We start from the raw sequence: 24,042 nt of genomic DNA, 5'->3' as shown, positions 1-24,042 counted from the left end.
GTACATTATCAACATTTGGTTTTCAATTTTATAACTTGTGCAAGAATACACAGATGTGACAACAAATCTTTTACACAAATGCAACTCTTTCAAACACATTTTCAGAAAGATTGAGTGAAAGTAGATCATTTTACCCATTAGTATGATAAATTCATTTTTCATTATTTATTTGGCAATTCTGTTTAATATTACTCAACTCAAATTAGTTAAGTGAAACTAATTCTTGCAACCAAGGTAAATGTTTGTAATTAACTTTCATTTACACATACATAAAATTCTAAGATGCTGTTTTAATTCAGTCAGTTCACAGTAACAAAATAATTTGAAGTCTCTTGTAATTTTCAAAGTGCTTAAATTTATGAAATGTAACCCACCATTAAATGGCTTCCCCTTAAAGGGGAACAGCCTTCAAAACACAGAGCTGCCAAATCATGAGCATTTCAAAATTTATGGATTACAGCATTTGTAATAAAAAATTAATAAAAGTTTCAATAAAGCAGGAACTGGTGAGATTTAGGTCATCTTTTAATGTATATTTAAGTTTCTTAAGAAATGCTGAAAAAGTTACAGGCTGTAATGTAATGCTACACACTGGAACAGAATGCTAATCTCATATCCTGTGATTAATCCAAGTTAGCTAACCTTGAGATGACATTCCAGTCATGAGTTCAATCAGCAAAGCCACAATACTTCTATTTAATACTGAACTTCCTTTTCATGAATAGTCAAGAAACTACTTTCATTCAGAAATACAAGAATCAGGCTTGATTTTTCTCTGTCCACTGACCCTGGAATTTCACTGACATTATAGGGTTTGGGTATGAGTACTATTTGCTATTCAGATCAATTTGTGTGATCGAAGGCAGGAAGTATTCATGGAGTTAATTTTGTCCAAAAGGAGGAAACTGGAATAAAGCTTGTTTTTTTTAGTAGAACTACAAAATTTGTTCCATCTTATTAAATTCCAACTGTGAATATAAACATAATGTAGTCTTATTTATTTCCAAGAGTTATCTTTTGCTTAGTAAAACTACCACTAGAGCTTGGGCTTCAAAATGGTTTTATAAACAAAACAGTTGCTAGAAATATTCAAATTACTTCTTCCCAAAATCAGTGTAAGGCTTTTAGATATGGATATGGTAACAAATGATATATGAATTAGCTTATGGAAAAGATATAATGCAAAACCAGCAGTGAATGACAGTGGAAAATCTAGTTTTGAGAATACAATATTTTTCTTCCTCTTTTTTTATGTAAAAAGTTGAGAGAACTTATTTCTTCATTGTCTTTTCCACATTTGCTAGAACCAATCTGTCATTCCCTTAATTCTTCCTATGCCATTATTATTTTTGTAAAGACACTGGTGTTCCACAGACCACAAAGTATGTTTTTCTAGGAAGCTTTAGACACCTGCCGTACTGAATTAGTGAGAGATGTGAATAATACAAAATCCACATGAAGAAACTGAAGTAATTCTTGCATGATTCATTCAGATAAAAAAGATGGTTTCAATCATGGTTACTTTCCTATCTCAGAGCCATACATACCAGTGCAGTAACGCCCATTTGGAGCCAAGATAAATCCTGGTTTGCAGATGCACTTGAAGCTGCCATCTTCATTAATGCACATCCCATTCAAACACATGTTGGTAGTTGTACATTCATCATGGTCTACAGAAGGAGAGAGAGTGACTTACACAACTGGCCTTGAGGAAACCAGTTCCCCCTCTTCCTACAAACAACTGCCAGGCATATTCTATTGCATAAATCAGCCAAGTGGTCACAGACATTTTTTTTTTCTTACAAATGCCAACCAAGTGAGAGCAAATAGTGCGGAAAATGTGAAGGACCTTTAGTGTAAGGGACATAGAGGAAAAGCATTAAGGAAATTTTATGTGTAGTTTCTATTAAAATCACATGAATAGTGTTTTATTTTGATTACCAAAACGTTACTATTTATTTCATCAGATGTTTATATTGTATGAGAGAATAAAGCAATGACAAAGCTCACTGCACATGAAATGATCTGGACTTTGATTAGTGGGTGAAATATGTGTTTCTGTACAAATAGAATATTTCTGTGGCATATTGGTGTTTACTACACTGCTAGACATCACCAGGACCACAAATTTGGAGATCTGATTATCACATACATCAAATGTTTTTGTGCTTCCCTAGACTGGAGGTGGGCCTTTTCTGTATTATCAGTGTTGTAACCCCAACAGCCAAAATACAGTAGGTGCTAAAAATTACAAAGAATAATCATTGCTTTAATTAAACATACGCCACACAAGAAATTCCCAGAAGCAATGAACTATTCATTTATTATTATATTTCCAAGAATTCTGTCCCTTCATTTCAATAGTCTTTTGTTACATGTATTTATATTTTACCTAAGTCATCTGAATGATTCTCATATATGTACTGTATGAGCTTTCATGGTAGCAGTCTATATGGGTCTAAATAAAAGTGTATATATTCCTTAAAAAATCTTTTGCAAGGGAGCAGGCACTTTCCATACCAACACAGTTTTTTCCATCTGTAGTTAATTCAAAGCCAGCATTGCAAATGCACTGGAAACTTCCATCTGTGTTCACACATCGACCATTCTTACAAAGAACCCCATTCTGGATGCATTCATCAATATCTGGGGAAATTAACAATATTAGTCTTTTAAAATAATCACAAAAGCAATAAGACAATCCATGTAATATCCAGATCATGGTGCTTCTTTAGAAAAATGTTCATCTCTCACCAGGTTTTTTCCCTTGGATAGGTAGGTGTAAGCAGTTCTACAACCCTGACTTATAACAGCTGAAGGAGGGAGGAAAAAGAAAAATGAAATGGGGTGTACAGTGAATGTAGAAGAGGGTGGACACTGCAGCTAGAATGTAGCTGCTTCTGACACAGTGGTTGAGACCTTAAAAGTCAGAGCAAGTGAAACTGCTTATATGTGGAATCCAAAAACAAAAAAGGCACAAAAGAACTTATTTACAAAACAGATACAGAAAACAAACCTATGGTGACCAATGCGGTGAGGGGGGGAGGTATAAATTGGGGATTGGAATCGACACATACACACTACTACATATAAAACAACAAACTCACAAGGACCTATTGTGGGCTTCTCTGGTGGCTCAGCTGGCAAAGAATCTGCCTGCAACGCAGGAGACCCTGGTTCGATTCCTGGGTCGAGGCGATTCCCCTGGAGAAGGGAACAGCTACCCACTCCAGTATTCTTGCCCAGAGAATTCCTTGCACAGAGGAGCCTGGCAGGTTACAGTCCATGGGGTCGCAAAGAGCCGGACACAACTGAGCGACCTTCACTTCACTTCACTTCAAGGACATATGTATAGTATAGCATAGGGAACTCTACTCAATACTCTGTAATGACCTATATGAGAACAGAATCTAAAAAGAGTGGATAAACGTATGGTGGTGCTGGTTTAGTCACTAAGTGGTGTACAGCTCTTGTGACCCCACAGACTGTAGTCCGCCAGGTTCCTCTGTCCATGGGATTTCCCAGGCAAGAACGTTAGAGCGGGTTGCCATTTCCTTCCCCAGGGGATCTTCCTGACCCAGGAATCACACCTGTGTCTCCTGCACTGCAGGTGGACTCTTTACCACTGAGCCACCAGGGAAATCTGGATAGATGTAAAAGTGTAACTAAATCACTTTGCTGTACACTGAAATTAACACAACACTGAAAATCAACTATAGTCCATCAAAAATTAATTTTAAAAAAGACAAAGCAAGGAGCTGAATAAGAATGAAATAACTAAGGAATATCTGGATTAAGAGCAACATGACAAAAATTGCTGGAATAAAGTGATTCAAGCAACTGCCAGTGGATGAATAGGAAATGAAAAAAGGAAAAGAAGGATTATCTTCTAAAAGAATTCTGGGACGAATCAGCAGTGAGGTAGAGCATTTGGACGAGGATGGTGGGTGTAGCAATGGAACTGCATTAAGAGCAGTCATGATGTGGTATTGGACTACGTGTGAGGTTCAAAGAAAACAGTAGCTGAGAACAACAATAAATCTTAAACTCCGTTAACCAGAGAGCAGTAATGCTACTAATGTTACTTGGAGAAAGGAAGCTGTGATCTAGGGAAGGAAGATAAACCAGATTTTTTTGTGAGGCCAGATACCACACTGCCTGTGTTACATATGCAAAAAAGTATTTATGTTTGAAGAGAGCACTTTGAGGGTGACATACAGTAAATCTGTAATAATGTAACAGCACTTATTTCATTCCATGTCTCTCTTGAATAAATTCACTTTTAACCTCAACAGCCTGGGTCACTATATTTCATGGAACATTTTCATATGTGAAAGCAAGCTGCCTTACCAATGCATGCTTGCTTGGTAGGAGTCCGCTGGAATCCGGCGTGACATTTACAATAATAGGATCCAGGTGTGTTAACACAATCTCCATTAGTGCAGGGATTTGATGTGCATTCATCAACATCTGTGAGCAGCAAAAGAAACCATTACAGACTTCACTCCATTTCTAGAAATGTTTGTTTAAAATATATTTAGGCCTCCCAAATTTGAGAGAAGGCCAGTCAGTGCTAATAGTCTAAATAGCAGAGTATTTATAAATGAATAAAAATTCCTTTCTTCAACTACAGAGGCCCGTCTGGAGAGTTACAAAAATATCACCTATTGGAGAATACAAGAGAATTTGCTTTAACCAAGAAATAATGATTTTTCAATTTGAATAATGTACAATGATCAAAAGCATGAGCTTGGGGAAGACGCAGCCATGAGTCCCCAGAGGCTAGAAAATGTTTATTATCTAAGTAATCTGGGCAAGTTAATAGCCTCTTTAAGGCTTACTACAGAGTTAGAAGATTAACTAAAAGATTTTTAAAAGATATATATTTATATTATATGCTGTCACTTCTATTAGTTTTTAAAAAGACAGACAAATTATGGAATTTTTTGTTAACTATTTTTTGTGAACTCAACTATATATGTAACTATATATCAAGGCTTGGATAATTGAAGCAAAAAACATGGGAAGGGGTAAAAATGGAAATTAAGTGGGAAAACAGTCTATTATATTTTTCTGGTTTCTCTAGGATCTTAAAATCGGCACAGGGATTTTTTTTTTTATAAAACCAAGTTTTATGGAAATACTGATTCTGATCCTAAGGGTGAGAAACCTCACTGCTCTCTCTTTAAATTCTCCAAGTCTTGATCAAATACAAATTTATCACAGAATTCAAGGACTGTGCAACCAAATGACAAAGTGGACAGCAAGAATTAGTTAAATCCTAGAGAAATCATGTTTGTATTAGAAAAAGCAATGCCCACTAAGTATTATTTTGAATGCCGGTGAATTAAAAGCCTGGCTGACTGGTTAGGGCGAAATGATTTGCCCTTTCATAGACATAAAGAAGCCATTAACATATACAATTTCAGCTAAATTGGTGAACACAGCAATAAAATCAATTCACAGTTTAACCATTTTTGTAAACAGATTGCTTCTTTCACAGATATTCTTAAAAGAGTAACTGTACTCTACCGAACTCACCAACTTCATTAATATAAACACCTAGGCTGAAAGCAATTAAACTTTCTCTGGTAACAGAGTGGGGAAAAAACACTCATGGCAAATAAAATTAAAAACAACAAAGAAAAACAGGAGTAAATACTTTTTCAATTCATCCAAAGATGCGTGGCATCCAAAGATGCCTCCATTGAGACTCACATTTAAGCTTTTAGTTGGTAATAGCGATTCACTGAGCCAAAGGAATGAAGCAAAAAGAGAAAAGACAAGAGTTCAGAGTGTTAGTAAGCATATCAGGCATGACTAACGGTCTGTGCAACAGGCTGTATCACCTTCAGTAGACAGTGCTGCAGGTCGTGTCTGACTCTTTGCCTGACTATACAGTCCATGGAATTCTCCAGGCCAAAATATTGGAGTGGGTAGCCTTTCTCTTCTCCAGGGGATCTTCCCAACCCAGGGATCCAACCCAGGTCTCTGGCATTGCAGGCAGATTTTTTACCAGCTGAGTCACAAGGGAAGCCCCATGGTCCTAAATCTATCCTTAAAAGATCATCAAAACTCTCTTCATTGCCAAATACAGCAATGTTGTTCTCCTCTTTGTATTTCATTTTTTGGCTGTACTTAACACTCCTTTTCTCTTGAAGGCATAACTTTTCAAGGCTTCAGTGATACGTATTTTCTAGATTATTTTGCCATCTCACCAACATTATTACTAATGTTGCTAGTCCCTACGGTTCTAGCTGTACTACTCCAGCTATCTTTTAACTCTTCCTGTTGTTCAGCCTGGCTGCAATAATCACCTATATGTTGCTGACTCCTAAATTTTTAACTCAAGTCCTGAACACTCCTCTTAGCTTTAGACCTCTACAGGTCAATACCCAAGACACCTAAAACTCAACATGCCCCAGAGAGATTCATCAACCACTTCTTCCCAATCTCTGCCTCACAGCTCATGTTAATGATGCCACCGTATGTCCAGTGTGACTCAGCGAAGAAGGAAGAAAAGGGAGAGGCAGAGACAGAAATAACATTTAGAACCAGAAAGGACAGGGGATTCTTTTTTTTTCTTTTCCTTTCTGGCCATGTCACGCAGTATGTAGGGTCTTAGACCAGGGGACAGAACCTGCACCCCCTGCAGTGGAAGTGTATAGTCTTAACCACTGGACAGCCAGGGAAGTCCCGGGCAGGGATTCTTGAACTAGTCCAGCTCAGCAGTAGGTTAAGGAAGCACATGGACGCGTAAGCACACAGGGAAGATAACTTGGAAATTAGCTTTACTTCAAAATCATATTCAGCCCTACTTGTTCCTCTAATCTAAAAGCTATTTAAAAAATTAAGAATAATGAAAGACTCATGAACTTACCTATGCAATCCCCGTTTGCATCCTGCTTATAACCCATGTTGCATTCACATCGGTAGCTAGAAACAGTAGGTATGCAGCGTCCATTTAAACAGAGATTAGCATGGTGCTTACAGATATCTATTGTCTGGTTCAGAATAGCTATGAAAAATTAGAGCACAAATGATATTCCATCACTCCAACATGGATTACTTTCTTTAAAGTTGATTGTTAAAAGGATATTTAAGTACATTATTTAGGTGTACATATCAAAAGCCCACATTATTCTGTAGTTTACTAAAACTTTAATGTTGAAATTTAAAAACTATTCTTGAGACACATGGTTATAACTTGCATTTGTTAAGTTATATATCTGGAAACTTTGCCCATAATGTCGTCTTTTTAAAATGTCAGGAATGTTCTACTGTACATTTGAATGCTTCCCACTTTTTTTTTTTTGTAACCATGCTGAATATCCAGATATAGTAAACAGGCAATATGCCAAAAAGAACAAACATAACACTGTAAGACATCATTAAATATTATTAGCAAGAGCAGTTATTTTAAAAAAGAATGAACTTAAATGTCAAACACGCCAATGCCAATTCTGGCTAGAAGCCCACAGTTCTCAATTTCTTAAGTTATTCAACAAAAGAGGGCAAGGAAAAGAAAAGCTATTTCATTATAATATTTGTTTAGGCACAAGCAAGACATATTCAATTTATCTCAGTTGAGAAATGGTTCTGGAAAATAATTCAAGGAGTGTATGATTGAGACAGCTACAAGTAGCCAAATGAAATACTGGAACCAAAAAGAATGCTCTTTAATGGCATCATCTGGTCTTGGAATATTACCCCACTCTCACCTCTATTTTCAAAGAGAACCTGGGTCACTCAGTCTTTTCTCCAACTTAGAAAGTTTATGGAACATAAAAATAACACTTTACTAAGACTGTTTTACTATATTATGTTTTAGACCTCAAAGTAGGTTTCTGCACATACATACACATACCTTTTTGGGAAAAATGATTAGATATTATAATATTTTTTAAGGGGGAAAACTAGAGAGTCTACACACAAAGTGAACACTCACTTAGTCCAGTGATGATGGGCCCCTGCCCCCCGGCCCCTACGCCAGCTCCCCCAACACCAGGAGAAAAGCCGTTGCCTCCAGGAATGGGGATGAAGCCTGCTCCTCCGGGGCCATAGCCATTGCCATTGCCACTTGGGGCAAAGCCATTCCCCCCAGCGCCTCCAGGCCTGGAACCAGCACTCCCTGGAATCCCTCCTATTGGAAGTCCATCCAAGCAAAGTCTGCGATATTCCTCTAAAAGAGAAGAAAGTTCAGTTAAACACAAATGGATATATTTCTGTATAATAAAGGTAATTTGTGTACTGTAATAATCATTTTAGGTTATCTATGCTTCATGATATGAATGAGTCAGTTATTAGCTTGATAAATGTTTTCAATGCTAGCAGTAGCAGGAAAAATACAGGTGCTTCAGGAAAAAATTGAAATCTATAAGCCATATTTTAACTGAGTAGCATACCCAAAGAATTGTCTATACATACACTTTGATTTTATGTCTCTTAAGTGCAACTCATAAAATTCCAGATATAACTGTAAATGCAAGAAATTCACTTGAATGGATGGATATTAAACCTTTAAGTAATTCATTCTATATTTGTTTTTACTTAAATCTCCAGCAGTATCATACCTACACATTTTCCCTCTTTTCTTTTTTTAAGGGATTAATATGATTAGAATATTTTTTTTTCTAACGTGGACTCTTAACAGAATACAGCATTTAGTAAGCTTTTAAATCTGCTAATTGTTTGTCGAAGTATCAAAGTTGAGGGAAAAAAGTATAATTGCCTTATTTTCTTAACTGTTATCAGAATTAGGGCACTGTATAAAAAGAAATGAAAACTGTTTAACTCAAGTAATTGTTTGAGTATTAATATGACTAGGATGATGAGTTTTCAAAATTATACACTATGCATTATCTATGGTTTTAAAAAAATTTTACTACTCAATTTTGGAATTACAAGGATTAGAAACTTAGGAAGAAAGGCCCTTATTTTTTTTCCTCCATAAAAGAACATACAGATGCATATCTTTATAAGCATATTTCAAAAAGCTGAATTATTTTTCATACTTAGAACATGGAGGCAATATAATAACATATTATTGATATACTTTTATGTGATGAACACTACACTTTACTATGCATGTTATATTAACAAGAGGAACTACTTCTCGTTCATCTTAGAGTAATTTTCTGGTATAGCCTCAACTACACGGCAGTTAATATAGCAAAGTGAATGACAGTGAATTCTGAATACAAAATTCAGTGTATTCTGAATTTTCAAGGTCATTAGAAAAGGGAGGAAATATCTCTTAAGGACTGAAACACAATAAGCTGAGGGTATTCCTAAAATAAAATAAATGAAGGCCAAACTTTGTTATTACTCAAGCTTCAAATGGAAGATTAGGTTTTAAAACTGAACTTAAATACCGACATTCAAAATAATCATTAAAATTCTTGCTTAAAGTTAATACATGATCGGTGGTTAGGGTTTTTTCTAATATTAACAAAAAGAATATAATGAAGACTGATCCCAATAAACAATGTCATCCTAACCCCCTGTTAGTGAAGACACTAACAGGAATGCAAAGATGATCTGTCTTTAAGGAAAACACCAAAGCACATTATTGTTACTAATCTCCCTGACTCGGCGTGTCCTAAGCACATGAGCAGCCAACAGCTCACCGGAGCCCCTGACGGGACAGGCTTCAGGAATAGTCCCAAGGCCCCAGCAGCGGCCAGGCTCACAGCAGCACTGCATTCTGGTCATCCTGCCCGGAAGCTCTTGCGCACAGCGACCGTTCACCAGGCCTGAGAAACACGTGCCGGTTCTCTGATCTAAACACGGGAAAAGAAAATAGAAGACACGACAGAATCACCCTGAGTCCTCACATCATTTACGGCACACGTTAAGAGATGCTAAGTTAAGGGGATTATCTTACTTAATTTCTAGTACATCTCATTCTTTCAAGTTCTATCACATTTATTCATGCTTTTGTCTATTTAGAAGCAGATACTCACTGAGCACCGATGCCGTGCCATACCCCTGGTGTACAAAAACGAGAGGCATGAAGAGCTATGAGCCCACCATGCAGTAAGAAGTCATGCCGAGACAGACGCAGAGCTCAAACGAGGGAAAGCGACAAACCCATCTCAGCCTAGACTAGTCAGTCACCCAGCAGACCTGCAGATCTATACTGTTGTTCACTACAAAAATTTTATGGTTATTTATTACACAGCAACACAAAACTGACACAGGTACTATTTTAGAAAGACTGATCAGAACAGCTCCATTGAGGCAGTGACACCTGAGCAGACGTTAATAAGGTGACAGCATGAGCCACACAAGTAACCTGAAAGAAGGGAAGTCCAAAGAGAAAGAAGAAGATGTGCTTCACGTGCATGAAAAACAAGGCGTCAATGTGGCTGGAGAGGAGAAGGCAGGAGGGGGGTGGAAGATTCTGAGCTCAGAGGCGTACAGAGGGCAAGAGCACGAACAGCCCCCAAAACCACGAGGGAAGTACTTTCTGCTTTTATTTGGAGCACCAGAAAGAGCGAGTCCAGTTTCACTACATATTATTTAACTTTTAACAAGATGCTTCCAAGAAGTTCTCTCTGTGACCACAAGAAACACATACCACAACCATCAGGAGCTACATGTCACTGATGCAGATGAAACTATTAACTATAAATAATGCTATTGATAGGGAAGGCCTAATTTTTTACACTAGATACTGAGTTTATAAATAAATGTTAGTTCCTTGAATGGTCCAAAGCTTACCTCAGGTTGCTTCCACGCTATTGTTAAATAAAAGAATTGGCTTTAGTTAGGTATTATTCCATGCAAGAATCAGACTGCCTATCAGTCCCCAAAAGAAACCCAGTATGACCAAGAGAAAGTACAGAATTCAACACATGTAGGTTTACTTAAAGGCACTGCAGACACTTTATAAATGTCACTTTTTAAAAAATTTATTTAATTGGAGGCGAATTACTTTACAATATTGTAGTGGTTTTTGCCATACATTGACATGAATCAGCCATGGGTGTACATGTGTTCCCCATCCTGAACCCCCCTCCCACCTCCCTCCCCATCCCATCCCTCTGGGTCATCCCAGTGCAGCAGCCCTGAGCACCCTGTCTCATGCATCCAACCTGGACTGGTGATCAGTTTCACATATGATAATAGACATGTTTCAATGCTATTCTCTCAAGTCATCCCACCCTCGCCTTCTCCCACAGAGTCCAAAAGACTGTTCTATACATCTGTGTCTCTTTTGCTGTCTCACATATAAGGTCATCATTACCATCTTTCTAAATTCCATATATATGCGTTAGTGTACTGTATTGGTATTTTTCTTTCTGACTTACTTCACTCTGTATAATAGGCTCCAGTTTCATCCACCTCATTAGAACTGATTCAAATGTATTCTTTTTAATGGCTGAGTAATATTCCATTGTGTATATGTACCACAGCTTTTTTATTCATGCATCTGCCGATGGACATCTAGGTTGCTTCCATGTCCTAGCTATTATAAACAGTGCTATGATGAACACTGGGGTACACATGTCTCTTTCAATTCTGGTTTCCTTGGTGTGCATACCCAGCAGTGGGATTGCTGGGTCACCAGTTGAGTGTGGACAGGCTGCCTGTCGTTGGGAATAATTTCACAGGCAGATTTCAACTCCCAAAAATGATCCAGGAAAATCGTTTTTAGAATATTCATTTTAGAAACCTAAAGTATTATATTCTTAAATTTACTTGATTTACTCATCACAAATAGGATGAAAATTAAGATATGGAACTTCTAAACTCTTCACAGTAACCACTGTTACAAAATACATTCAGTGCTACATAGTATGCTGATCGTATTTGTCTCTTCAAGGATCTCTGAGGAGGAGCTTGAACCATAAGATTTGGGAAGAAAAAGAAAAGAGTCATGGCCTTGAGTCAGGATACCTAGGTTTACATCAAAATATTATTAATTGTTTTATTCTGTAACCATATCTACCTACTTCTTATTCATGAAATAGGGTTAATGGGAGGATTAAACAAAACAACATATGTTCTGTTTCTAGCAGAACGATGTATTAGATACCCTGAGTATCCCTCCCAATGGAAACATTCTTGATAAAACATGAAAAACGACTTTAAAAAATCATCTCACTGACATGAAAAAGGGGAAAAACTGAGTCTCAAAATGAAGTGAAAACAGGAATCTTTGGAGGTTAAGTGCACACACGTTTCAGCTTTTGCGCTTCTGTAAACTCTGAAGACTCTGGTTTTCAACTCTGATAGTTTTACAGGGGCCAGAACCTAAGAGATAAAAGCCCAGATTCACCTCTCTAATACAAAACATAACAGGACACTCCCTCATAAAGTAGGGGTCCCAAGCAACTATATCCTTGTTATATGACTAATGCAGAGAAAAGCAGCTAAGAGACTTGCCTGTTTCTACCTTCGTGCTGGATGGAGGAAAAAAAAAAAAAGACTCTTCCTAAGAATGTGAAACCACAAGCTCTTTCTCACATAGATGGCTTTGTTGTCAAAATATTAGGTTTGTGTTCTGAAAACTTCAAAGGAGGAATATTGCATAAAGAGGTCTCCAGGCAGGGATATTCAAAGTACCTTACAAAAACCAACACAACTAAGGACTTAATACTGACACAGGTTTCAAAGAATTTCCACATATAAAGTTCCAGGAAAAAAGGAGTAGATAACAATAAAGTAACTAAACAAGTAGGTAAATAAATAATAAACAGGGAAACAAAGCTCAATGAATGTTAGCTGAATAAATAGCAGGTTTCAGATACTGGAATGGTCAGATCAATTTTGAAAAATCATTAATAGTTTTTAATTAATGATAATTCATTATATATTAATAACTAGCCTTTAATCTATTTAAGCAATTAAAAAACTAAAAATGTGAACAGAGAAAACAAGTCCACAAACAATGAAAGAACAGACTTCAAAACATTCAATGATGTGTCTATAAATAAAACAATCATAACTGAAATAAATACTTAGTGACTATATTAAGCAGTGTACTACACATAGTACAGTTAATGGACATGAGTTTGAGTAAGCTCCAGGAGTTAGTGATGAAAAGCGAAGCCTGGTGTGCTGCAGTCCATGGGTCACAAAGAGCTGGACATGACTGAGCGACTAAACTAAATTAACTAACTAACTGCATGTAGATGAAGAGAGAATTCCTGAGCTGGAAGATATAGCTGAATATATCATGGTAGTGTAGTTCAGAGTCAAAGAGATGGAAACTCTTGGAAAGAGGTTAAGAACTATGGGGGTGAGTGTGAAAAGGTAATTTACATCTAATAAGGCTAATAAGAGTATTAGAAAGTGTCAAAAGCAGACAGTAGGGCAAGAGGCCATAGTGAACAGGCATTAGTTTACAACCTTCTAATGATGTTGCAAGATAAGTTCAGATCTAGGCAGTCCAATAAATCCAATAAATAGCTAAAGTAAGTAATAATACTTACTTTAAATAATAGTAAGAGTTAATAAATAAGTCCAGTAAATAGTTAAATAAATAAAAGTGGGAAAACTAAAAAGAAATCCAGAGTTTGCACCACATCACTCTGAAACTGCAGAACAACAAAGAAAAGGTGAAGATCTTAAAAATAGCTAGAAAAAAAAGATAGATTACCTGATAAGGAATTATATTTAAATCAATCACTGACTTCTTAATAGCACCAGTGGATGCTAGCACACAACAGAATATTTTCTTCATATGCTGTGATAAAATAACTGTCAACCTAAAATTCTGTACCCCAAGAAACCATCTTCCAGAGGGAAATAAATTGAGGCCATTTTCAGGAAAACATAAATTGAATTTTCTACAAAAAGGTTCTTGCCAAAGTAAATTTTAGAAGAGGTGTTTTAGGTAAAAGGGAAAACAATTCCAGGGGAAGGTTTAAAATATATAATAAATAAAGAGGGAAAACACTGTTAAGATACATGGACAAGTAATAAAATATCAAACAACAATAATAATAATGATTAATTTGTTGCAAATGGGGAGTGGAAATTGGTTGGACTTTTTTACCTTGGAAGGGAGAGATCAAAGTGTAACCATTCTAATATTCTTTTACTGTTTATATGTGGGTAAAAATACAGACAATTTTAGGCTTTAAGTTATTATATATGTATCCTCAAACAGCCAGGATAATCACTAAAGCCACAGAAATAAAGTACGTATTTCTAAACAACAGATGAAAAAGAATGGGCTGTGGAAGAATGAAAGGAGGGAATGAAAGGATGAAAGCCAGAATAAATCAAAAAAATAAAGTGATAAACAGAAAATAACAAAAAAGAGAAAGTACAGGAAAAGCACAATAAATGAGAAGCAAAAAATGATTATAACAAATAAAACAAATGCATCAGTTACTGTAACAAACACAAATGAATTTAAATATCAATTTAATAGATAAAGATTTTGAGACCATGTCCCCCAAAATTTAGAGTCAGGCTCTTTGAAGAAACATATTTAAAGTAAAAGGAAGCAGAAAGATTGAGAGAAAAAATATCCAAATAGCATATATTTAAATCTTCCTCTCCAATTCACAAAATGCGATGCAAAAAGACATTAGATAAAACATATCAAAAGAAAATATTTAGAAACATATCAAGAGGAAAAGAAAGAAAACTTTAGAGAGTCAATACATATCAAAAAAGGTGCAATTCACTATGAAAATATAACACTTTTAAGCAGTCATTACCTTATAACGTAGCATCAAAACATTAAAGCAAAAGCTTAAAAGGCCACATGGAGAAATTGAGAAATCTCCTACAAGGGTGGAACATTTATACACCTCTGTCGGTAACTGATAGACACAGCAGATAAAATCTAGTAGTTCTAGAGAACATTTGAACAGTACAGTTAACAAGTTTGATCTAACAGATATAGCTATCCAACAGGAAAACACAAAACTTTTTCAAGCCCACATAGAAGATTTTCAAATCAGGGGAACCCCTGACACTTCTAAACCACTCATGTGTCAAATATACCAACACACAGGAAATAAGGTAATATGTTTTAAAAAAAAAAGAGTAGGAGTGGAACAGGAATCTGTACTAGTCTCAGAATCTGGAAGTCTTCAATGATATTGTGAGAGGTCCACAAATGTGTACTTACACTGAATACTGCAATGCAAATAAAAATGCCTCGTAATATACAGGCACTATTACAATTCCCACTAATGGATATTCCACTGTGACTAGTAAAGTACAAATTCATTTAAAATTATTACTAAATATCCAGTAGTTTGTTTCATTATGTATTTTTCTCAAAGATATTGGGTTATCATCATGCATGGATCTGAAAACATTTTTGATGTTAAGGAGGAGGTCTTCAAATTCAGTAAACATAATTAACTACTATCCTATAGTTTGAAAACCTCTCATCAGCCCTGTAAGATATGCTGGAGGAAACCATGTCACTGTTGAAAGGACTGAGGGACAGAAAGAGAGGACTGGCAAGTAAATCATAACTAATTTTCATAAATTCTATAATTAGTCTCTTTGAGGAAGTCAAACCAGTCCATCCTAAAGGAAATCAACCCTGAATAGTCATTGGAAGGATGGTGCTGAATTTGAAGCTCAACACTCTGGCCACATGATGCAAAGAACTGACTTTCTGGAAAAGACCCTGATGCTGGGAAAGACTGAGGGCAAGAGGAGAAGGGGGCGATAGAGGATGAGACGATTGGATGGCATCACTGACTTAATGGACAAGAGCTTGAGCAAATTCAGGGAGACAGTGAAGGACAGGGAAGCCTTGCATGCTGCAGCTCATGGTGTCACAAAGTCGGACATGACTTAACAACTGAACAATAGCAATAACATCGGAGAGGTAAACAATCTACTTTCAATCTTTTGCATCAAAAACATGAAAATGTGATACAGACACAGTGTAGTGTGATGTCTCATAGTCAAGATCTTTCCAAAAATACAATACAAAAGGAAAACAGTGCCTGGGAGCTGGGTTATTTCCTTTGTCTCTCTGAACTGCAAGATCCTTAGAAAGTACTGTGTTGAAAATGTGCCATATGGAAGAATAAAAAGGAACATCCCTTACAACTAAAAGTTGTCAAGACAGGCCATCCCTTCAAATATGGAATTATTAGGGGCAAAGAAAGATGAAGGCTGTTTATAACACCATTAGAACAAATTCATCTAGTGCTTGTTATGTGTTTAACTGCAGAACTGATATGTTGTAAGTAATGAAAACATGTCTATTCCTCTAATAATCTCCTATCACCCTCGCTATACTCCCAGAAGGTTTACATCAAGTCTTATTTAAAGCCACACTGAGAAAGAGGAAGCAATCCATCTCCTTTGATTAAAACATAAATCTACCTTGAAACAAAATATGGTACTCTTATCAGAGTTTGTTTCATGGCTTGACATTTAGTCTAAACTTGATTTAAAAGAACTAATAGTTAATTACACAATGTGATGAAAACTTGGTAAAAGATGGGGGAGGTTGTACCTTGAAAAAACACATCTCTTGTTGAATGAGCTTTGCTCATTAAAAATGAAGGGGTCAACCAGAAAGCCATGATGAGGTGAGCTCAAGTCAGAAGACTAGTGATAGTATGTGTTCAGTAGATAAAAATCATGGCCTCAGACTTCATCCACTGATTCTGCAGGCCTGCACTTGCCCTCTGAGGGTCTGGCATCAACCTGAGTTCCATTTGACTAATTCTGCAAATTCTTGCTATTTCTAAAATACTTGCATGTTGCTTTTGTGTTTCCATCATACACGAAAAACTAGAACTAGGAAGAACGATTAAGAGAACCACTGTGGCTCCGTGGTTTACTTCTTCCTTTAAAGCAGAGAAGTTTTTCTTCCTCATTACCTAACTTTCTCTCTCAAGGACATTCTTTATTAATTAAAACTATGCCCCCTGACTCACCAGTCACTTTTATATGATTATTCTGATTAAAATTAAAATGCTATACAGTGTTTGGTTTCAGCCCTGTCTCCTCTACATCCTTTCAGTTCAGTTCAGTCACTCAGTCGTGTCAGACTCTTTGTGACCCCATGGACCACAGCACACCAGGCCTCCCTGTCCATCACCAACTCCTGGAGTTTACTCAAACTCATGTCCATTAAGTCAGCAATGTCATCCAACCATCTCATCCTCTGTTGATCCCTTCTCCTCCTTTGATCTTTCCCAACATCAGGGTCTTCAAATGAGTCAGTTCTTCGCATCAGGTAGCCAAAGTGTTGGAGTTGCAGCTTCAGCATCAGTCCTTCCAATGAATATTCAGGACTGATTTCCTTTAGGATGGACTGGTTGGCTCTCCTTGATGTCCAAGGGACTCGCAAGAATCTTCTCCAACTCCACAGTTCAAAAGCATTTATTCTTTGGCACTCAGCTTTCTTTATAGAGTCCAACTCTCACATCCATACATGACTACTGGAAAAACCACAGCTTTGACCAGTTGGACCTTTGTTGGCAAAGTAATGTCTCTGCTTTTTAATAAGCTGTCTAGGTTGGTCATAGCTCTTCTTCCAAGGAGCAAGCATCTTTTAATTTCATGACTGCAGTCACCATCTGCACTGATTTTGGAACCCCAAAAAATAAAGTTTCTCATTGTTTCCCCATCTATTTGCCATGAAGTGATGGGACCCAGATGCCATGATCTTAGTTTTCTGAATGTTGAGTTTTAAGCCAACTTTTTCACTCTCTTCTTTCACTTTCATCAAGAGGCTCTTTAGTTCTTCTTCGCTTTCTGCCATAAGGATGGTGTCATCTGCGTATCTGAGATTATTGATAATTCTCCTGGCAATCTTGATTCCAGCCTGTGCTTCATCCAGTCCAGCATTTCTCATTATGTATTCTGCATATAGGAGAAGGCAATGGCAACCCACTCCAGTACTCTTGCCTGGGAAATCCCATGGATGGAGGAGCCTGGTAGGCTGCAGTCTGTGGGGTCATGAAGAGTCAGACATGACTGAGCAACTTCTCTTTCACTTTTCTCTTTCCTGCATTGGAGAAGGAAATGGCAATCTACTCCAGTGTTCTTGCCTGGAGAATCCCAGGGATGACGAAGCCCAGTGGGTTGCCGTCTATGGGTTTGCACAGAGTTGGACACGACTGAAGCGACTTAGCAGCAGCAACAGCATTCTGCATATAAGTTAAATAAGCAGGGTGACAATATACAGCCTTGACGTACTTCCTTCCTGATTTGGAACCAGTCTGTCGTTCCATGCCCAGTTCTAACTGTTGCTTCTTGACCTGCATACAGATTTCTCAGGAGGCAGGTAAGGTGGTCTGGTATTCCCATCTCTTGAAGAATTTTCCACAGTTTGTTGTGATCCACACAGTCAAAGGCTTTGGCATAGTCAATAAAGCAGAAGTAGATATTTTTCTGGAACTCTCCAGCTTTTTCAATGACCCAGCGGATGTTGGCAATTTGATCTCTGGTCCCTCTGCTTTTTCCTAAAACCAGCTTGAACATCTGGAAGTTCATGGTTCATGTACTGTTGAAGCCTGGCTTGGAGAATTTTAAGCATTACTTTGCTAGCATGTGAAATGAGTGCAATTGTGTGGTAGTTTGAGCATTATTTGGCATTGTCTTTTTTGGGATTGGAATGAAAACTGACCTTTTCCAGTCCTGTGGCCACTGCCGAGTTTTCCAAATTGTTGGCATATTGAGTGCAGCACTTCTATAGCATCATCTTTTAGGATTTGAAATAGCTTAACTGGATCCATCACCTTCACTAGCTTTGTTCATAGTGATGCTTCCTAAGACCCACTTGACTTCGCATTCCAGAATGTCTGGCTGTAAGTGAGTGATCACACCATCATGATTATCTGTGTTGTGAGTAATTTTTTTGTACAGTTCTTCTGTGTATTCTTATCACCTCTTCTTAATATCTTCTACTTCTGTCAGGTCCATACCATTTCTGTTCTTTATTGTCCCATCTTTGCATGAAAAGTTCCCTTGGTATCTCTAATTTTCTTGAAGAGAGCTCTAGTCTTTCCAATTCTATTGTTTTCCTCTATTTTTTTTTGCTTTGATCACTGGGGAGGGCTTTTTATCTCTCCTTGCTATTTGGAACTCTGCATTCAAATGGTGTATCTTTCCTTTTCTCTTTTGTCTTTCGCTTCTCGTCTTTTCAGAGTTGTTTGTAAGGCCTCCTCAGACCATTTTGCCTTTTTGCATTTCTTTTTCTTGGGGATGGTCTTGATCACTGCCTCCTGTACAATGTCACGAACCTGCATCCATAGTTCTTCAGGCACTCTGTCTATTGGATCTAGTCCTGTAAATCTCTTTCTCACTTCCACTGTATAATTGTACTGAAGCTTCTGTAAAGCTCAAGGAAACGCACTAGGATATTGTGGCAACATCACATTACCTTAAGGACTTTTAAATGCTTACTCTCCATTTTCTGAACTTTGCTTGTTGCTGACTGGCAATTCTGCGTTACCCACGTTCCCTGCTAGTTCTGTGTGCCCAGCAGTAGCTGGCACATTAACTTGGATACAGAATCTGTTCACTGCTGCCTGTCAATCAGGCTTCCCTCGTGGCTCTGATGGTACAAAATCTGCCTGCAATGCATGAGACACAGATGTGGATTAGATAACTGGGTCGGGAAGATCTCCTGGAGAAGGGAATGGTACTCCAGTATTCTTGCCTGGAGAATTCCATAGACAGAGGAGCCTGGCAGGCTCCATGGGGTTGAAAAGAGTTGCAAAGAGCCTGTCAATCACTACTGACTCATTGTTGACTGCCAGTCACTCTTCTTGCCTCCAACGTGGAAATGAAGTATTAATAATGTCATGAACATTAAAATGATATAAGGGTAATTAAGTTGTGCTATGAAAAATGCTTCACTGTCTTCTTCCATCACATTTTAACATTATAAGTAATTTCAATTTCATTGACTAATAAATAGACAGCATGAAATTTTCAAAAAAAAAAAGAAAAAAATTATGTATGGGTCTACTTTTTTTAGAAATGATATCTCTTAGTAATCTTTGTTGAAAAAGAGGGCTGTTTCCCAGACATTTTTAAAAACTTGATGGAAAACATAAAATAAAAACAAATTAAGAATTTCATTTTTATACTTAGCATAAAACAAAATGAGAAAACTATCCCATTATAAATGACCATTAAACTCTCCTGCCATATGAAGCTATTTCTTATACATAAGAGAAAAAGGAAGCTTATTGTTGCCTTATAATGTTGTAAATATTCAGGGTGTTTTGAATAACTAAGGAATCAGGGCAGCATTCAGTATGTGCCACCCTTAGAATAAAGCTGCAGATAACATGCAGTTTCCTGCTCAAGAAAAGAATTTTGAGAGAATCCAGCTCATTATTGTTAGCATATATGTGGTTACAAAACAAATAGCATGGAAATACTTATGACATATATAATTCAATCATAAATAAATTCCATCTAACAAAATACAGACTCAGATTAAAAAAAAATCAAAATCAAAGATCTCTTACCTATTAAAATTCTAGGCTTATTTTTTTCTTATGTGGAAAACATATACTTATTCCAAATGAAACAGTTAAATTCAAAAAATTTTCAGCTGCTTACTTAATTTTAACATTGGTTTTGCAATTTTGGAATGTCATTCTCCCCTCCTTAGGGGCTTTCCTCTGTTTCTGGGTCAGGATATTGATACTGAAATGAGCAGAAACTCCTGGTTAGCATGGGACTCATGTGCCACAGCTCCTGGGGCTCAAGCAGGCTCTCCCACATTCAAAGCATTGGAGACCATAACTGAGTGCCATCCCATCATCTCCAGCAGTCAAAGGATGCAAAGCAGCTATTAATTAATATTAATGAAATTCTTATGTTCAATCCCATCTCATTCATTCATTTGCTGGTTTGCTTCTTCATTCAGAAAAAGATTTACTGAGCCCAAACTTCTGTGGAAAGGATGGTATCAGGTACCGAGGACAGAAAGCTGCGTAAGGCAGGACCTAATAGTGCTTACAGTCTGGCCAATGAGTAAAGCAAAAATACTTGCAACACTGTGATAAACCCAGAAATGAAAGAAAGTAAAAAATATTATGGGAAGGGCTGACTGACTTTGTCCAGGAAGTAAATGTGGGTTAAGCAGGGATGGGTGTAAAAACAGTGATGTCTAAGTGGGGATTTAAAGGATGAGCTGGGTTTTAATGAGCATAGTAGGGGGAAGTCAAGATGCTTCAGGCAGGGGAAATACCGTGAGCAGTGTACTTGTGTACCACAATAAGAGAAATGTGTGAGGTGGTAAGTGGTTAGAAATGAGTCCTGAATACAGGCTGGGTCAGGCTCTAAAGGGCTTTGAAAGTTCAGGTAATACAGGTTTAGAACTTTATATAAGAAACAAGAGATAAAGAAAGTTTATCATGATTTAATGGTAAACCAAATATCTGACACTGAAGAAAACAACCTCAGTAAATTGTTGGGGATCTTCATCATGATTATTTCAATATGATGAAGTTTATGACTAAAAAAATGACTTAGAAACTTAAGAAATAAGGGAGAAAGAAGTAACTTAGAAATCTGATCTAAAACACTAACACTTGTTACGGCAAATTCTGCCTTCTCACTAGTTGGTCTAGTTGTACAACTCATTCTCAAAGGCCCTCAATTACTCCACACTGTCTACCAAATAAATCACATGCATCTTATTTGGCATTTTCAGAACTTCACAGTAATAACCTCACTTATGTCTCCAGGCAAATTTCTTCTTGTCATTTCAAGAATATAGGTTTCCTAAAGTCAGAGTCTATGGCATCCAGCCAAGGATGTTCATTGATGACTCCTAAACTGACATTTTCCCTGTAGGGTTGAGTTCATGCCTGTTTCAAGTGGAAGACTGCATATGTGTGTGTGTGTGTGTGTGTGTGTGTGTGTGTGTGTGTTTGTGTGTGCGCGCGCGCGCACGCGTGCACATTCTTTTGCTATATAGTTTAAGAAAATTAAGCCAAGTGTAGGTGGTTCTGCTAATTTTCAATTCTGTTAAATTATGTTAAATGAATCAGACTTAGTATGCAGTGAGCCAACTGACAGCACTGACCCTAAAAACAGATAATTTGCTCAGTTTTACAGACTTAACATCTATAATGTATTACCAAGTGTAAGAAAGAACTCTGACTCATTCGTAAAGAACAAATAATCATCATTCAAATCTTTTCAAAGCCAACTGTCCATGTGTTGGGAGAGAAACTACTCATGCTGGAGGCCCTGAGATTTAGGCAGAGGGTCTCTGTTAACTTAAAGTATCTAAGGAGACAGTATAGAACCAGAGTAACACAGATGCACGGAGACCCGGATTTAAACCCTGGCTCCATGGATCAGCCCTGATACATCATATAAGTCACTTAACCTCTCTAAACCTCAATGTCTTCATCTACAAATCAGAATACTTATGCCTATCACACAGGGCTATTAGAAGCATGACATCCTCATTCTCCTATACCTCTTCCTCCCACTAATGATAATAAGTAGAAGGAATGAGGATTATTTTATTACGTATTTACTAAAGGAACTGAAGTACAGAGGTCAGTAGCTTACCCAAGGCCCCACCACTATGTGATGGTAAGGTGTAGATGGCCAGTGCCTTACACGTGGTGCGTGTTTGATAACTGGCAGCTGGCAATTTTAACACTGCCACCCCAGTCTCTTCTTTGACTGCTACTTTTGGACCACTGTCTATGATGACAACATAGTATTCTGAAGGCCGGATCTTCTCTCTCATCTCTTTGCTGTTGGATGCCACAGCATGGTGTTTGGTGTCTCAACAAGTCAACTCAAGCCTTTTTATTGGTAGCCTGTGACCTCTAGCTTACATCTTAAACTCTCTGTACCCTCCATCCCATCAACCCAGTTCATGCGTGCATCATTTGGATATACAAAGTCCCTGGTGCTTAGGGACTCACACACCCTCCCAATGGGGATGGGAGATGGTCACTGCCCAGGCAGTCATCCTCTAGTGAACCAAGCAACTACAGTCTTGGGGTGCTGGTTTGATTTCCCTAATTCAATTCCTGTGCTACATGAGTCTTTAGTGATCTTAAAGTCTAAAGCTTATTCAAAAACAGATGACCTACACATGACTGAGAGCACTGTTTTATCTTTCAAAATCAAAGAGAACATGCAAATATATCTGGCTTTAGTTAAAATATGCTTAAAACACACAATTAAAGGTACTGATTTCTTTTTTGTAATAATTATCTTCACCAGAATAAACACATGCTAAGTAAATAAGACACTGACTACATTCATGATTCCTAACAATGAAAGAACTGTTAATTACTACACTTTGTCTCCCAAAGCAGATTTTTAAAAATCTTTCTCGTGCCTTTGTGTCTGCAACACTCAGCAATGTTTTGAGGAACTCTTTCTTCATTTCAAAAATGACTCTGACAACATAAAGCAACTCAAATGACTTCTGATACTGAAGTTTGTGACATGAGCACCTGGCTGATCAATCCCTTGACAGCGGTACCATAAACAACTCTTTTTTTTTTTTTTTCATTTATTTTTATTAGTTGGAGGCTAATTACTTTACAATATTGTAGTGGTTTTTGTCATACACTGACATGAATCAGCCATGGATTTACATGTATTCCCCATCCCTCTTTCAGTCACTTTCCCAAAGGTTTTATAATTGTTGCCATCTCCATACCTGTTTGGGCTGTTCTGTCATTAGAAAGAAGCAGTGCATTGTGCTTCTCAAAACCAAGAGGCTTACCGATACACCGAGAGCCATCTGTTGAGGTTACATATCCCCGTGGACAAACGCAAAAATAGCTTCCCACGGTGTTGGAACATTCGCCAGTTTCACATATCCCAGGAATGATGCTGCACTCGTCAATGTCTAATCGGGAAGAAGGAGAAGATGACTGAGAAAAGCCTTCACTAAATAGCTTTTAAAAAGGATCTTTTAAAAAAAAAGTGTATGAGAGCACTTATGGGTGATTAGGTCGGATCGTATAACCTTGAAGATACTCTTGTTTCAGGCCCTAAAGAATTTCTCACACTATCTATGGGAACTGAGATGAAAGTAAACTCCCATGGCAGTAAAACAAGGCCAACGAAAGCAAAACTCCATATCCT

At 37.4% G+C, this 24,042-nt stretch overlaps 1 protein-coding gene across 1 annotated transcript in view; it reads right to left on the bottom strand.

The window, feature by feature from the left end:
• Positions 1-24,042, bottom strand: part of FBN2 (fibrillin 2) — a 219,287-nt gene that overhangs the window by 96,892 nt on the left and 98,353 nt on the right. Inside the window, exons 8-14 of the mRNA XM_043912195.1 lie at positions 23,678-23,803; positions 9,630-9,782; positions 7,949-8,182; positions 6,881-7,018; positions 4,351-4,470; positions 2,521-2,646; positions 1,548-1,670 (exon numbers count right to left, since the gene is read on the bottom strand). Of these exons, the coding sequence (XP_043768130.1) occupies positions 1,548-1,670; positions 2,521-2,646; positions 4,351-4,470; positions 6,881-7,018; positions 7,949-8,182; positions 9,630-9,782; positions 23,678-23,803 (1,020 nt within the window). The remainder of the gene's footprint in view (positions 1-1,547; positions 1,671-2,520; positions 2,647-4,350; positions 4,471-6,880; positions 7,019-7,948; positions 8,183-9,629; positions 9,783-23,677; positions 23,804-24,042) is intronic.

This window comes from Cervus elaphus, chromosome 9 (assembly GCF_910594005.1).
Source record: "Cervus elaphus chromosome 9, mCerEla1.1, whole genome shotgun sequence".
Classification (NCBI taxonomy): Eukaryota; Metazoa; Chordata; class Mammalia; order Artiodactyla; family Cervidae; genus Cervus; species Cervus elaphus.
This window is presented reverse-complemented; position numbering and strand designations above follow the sequence as displayed.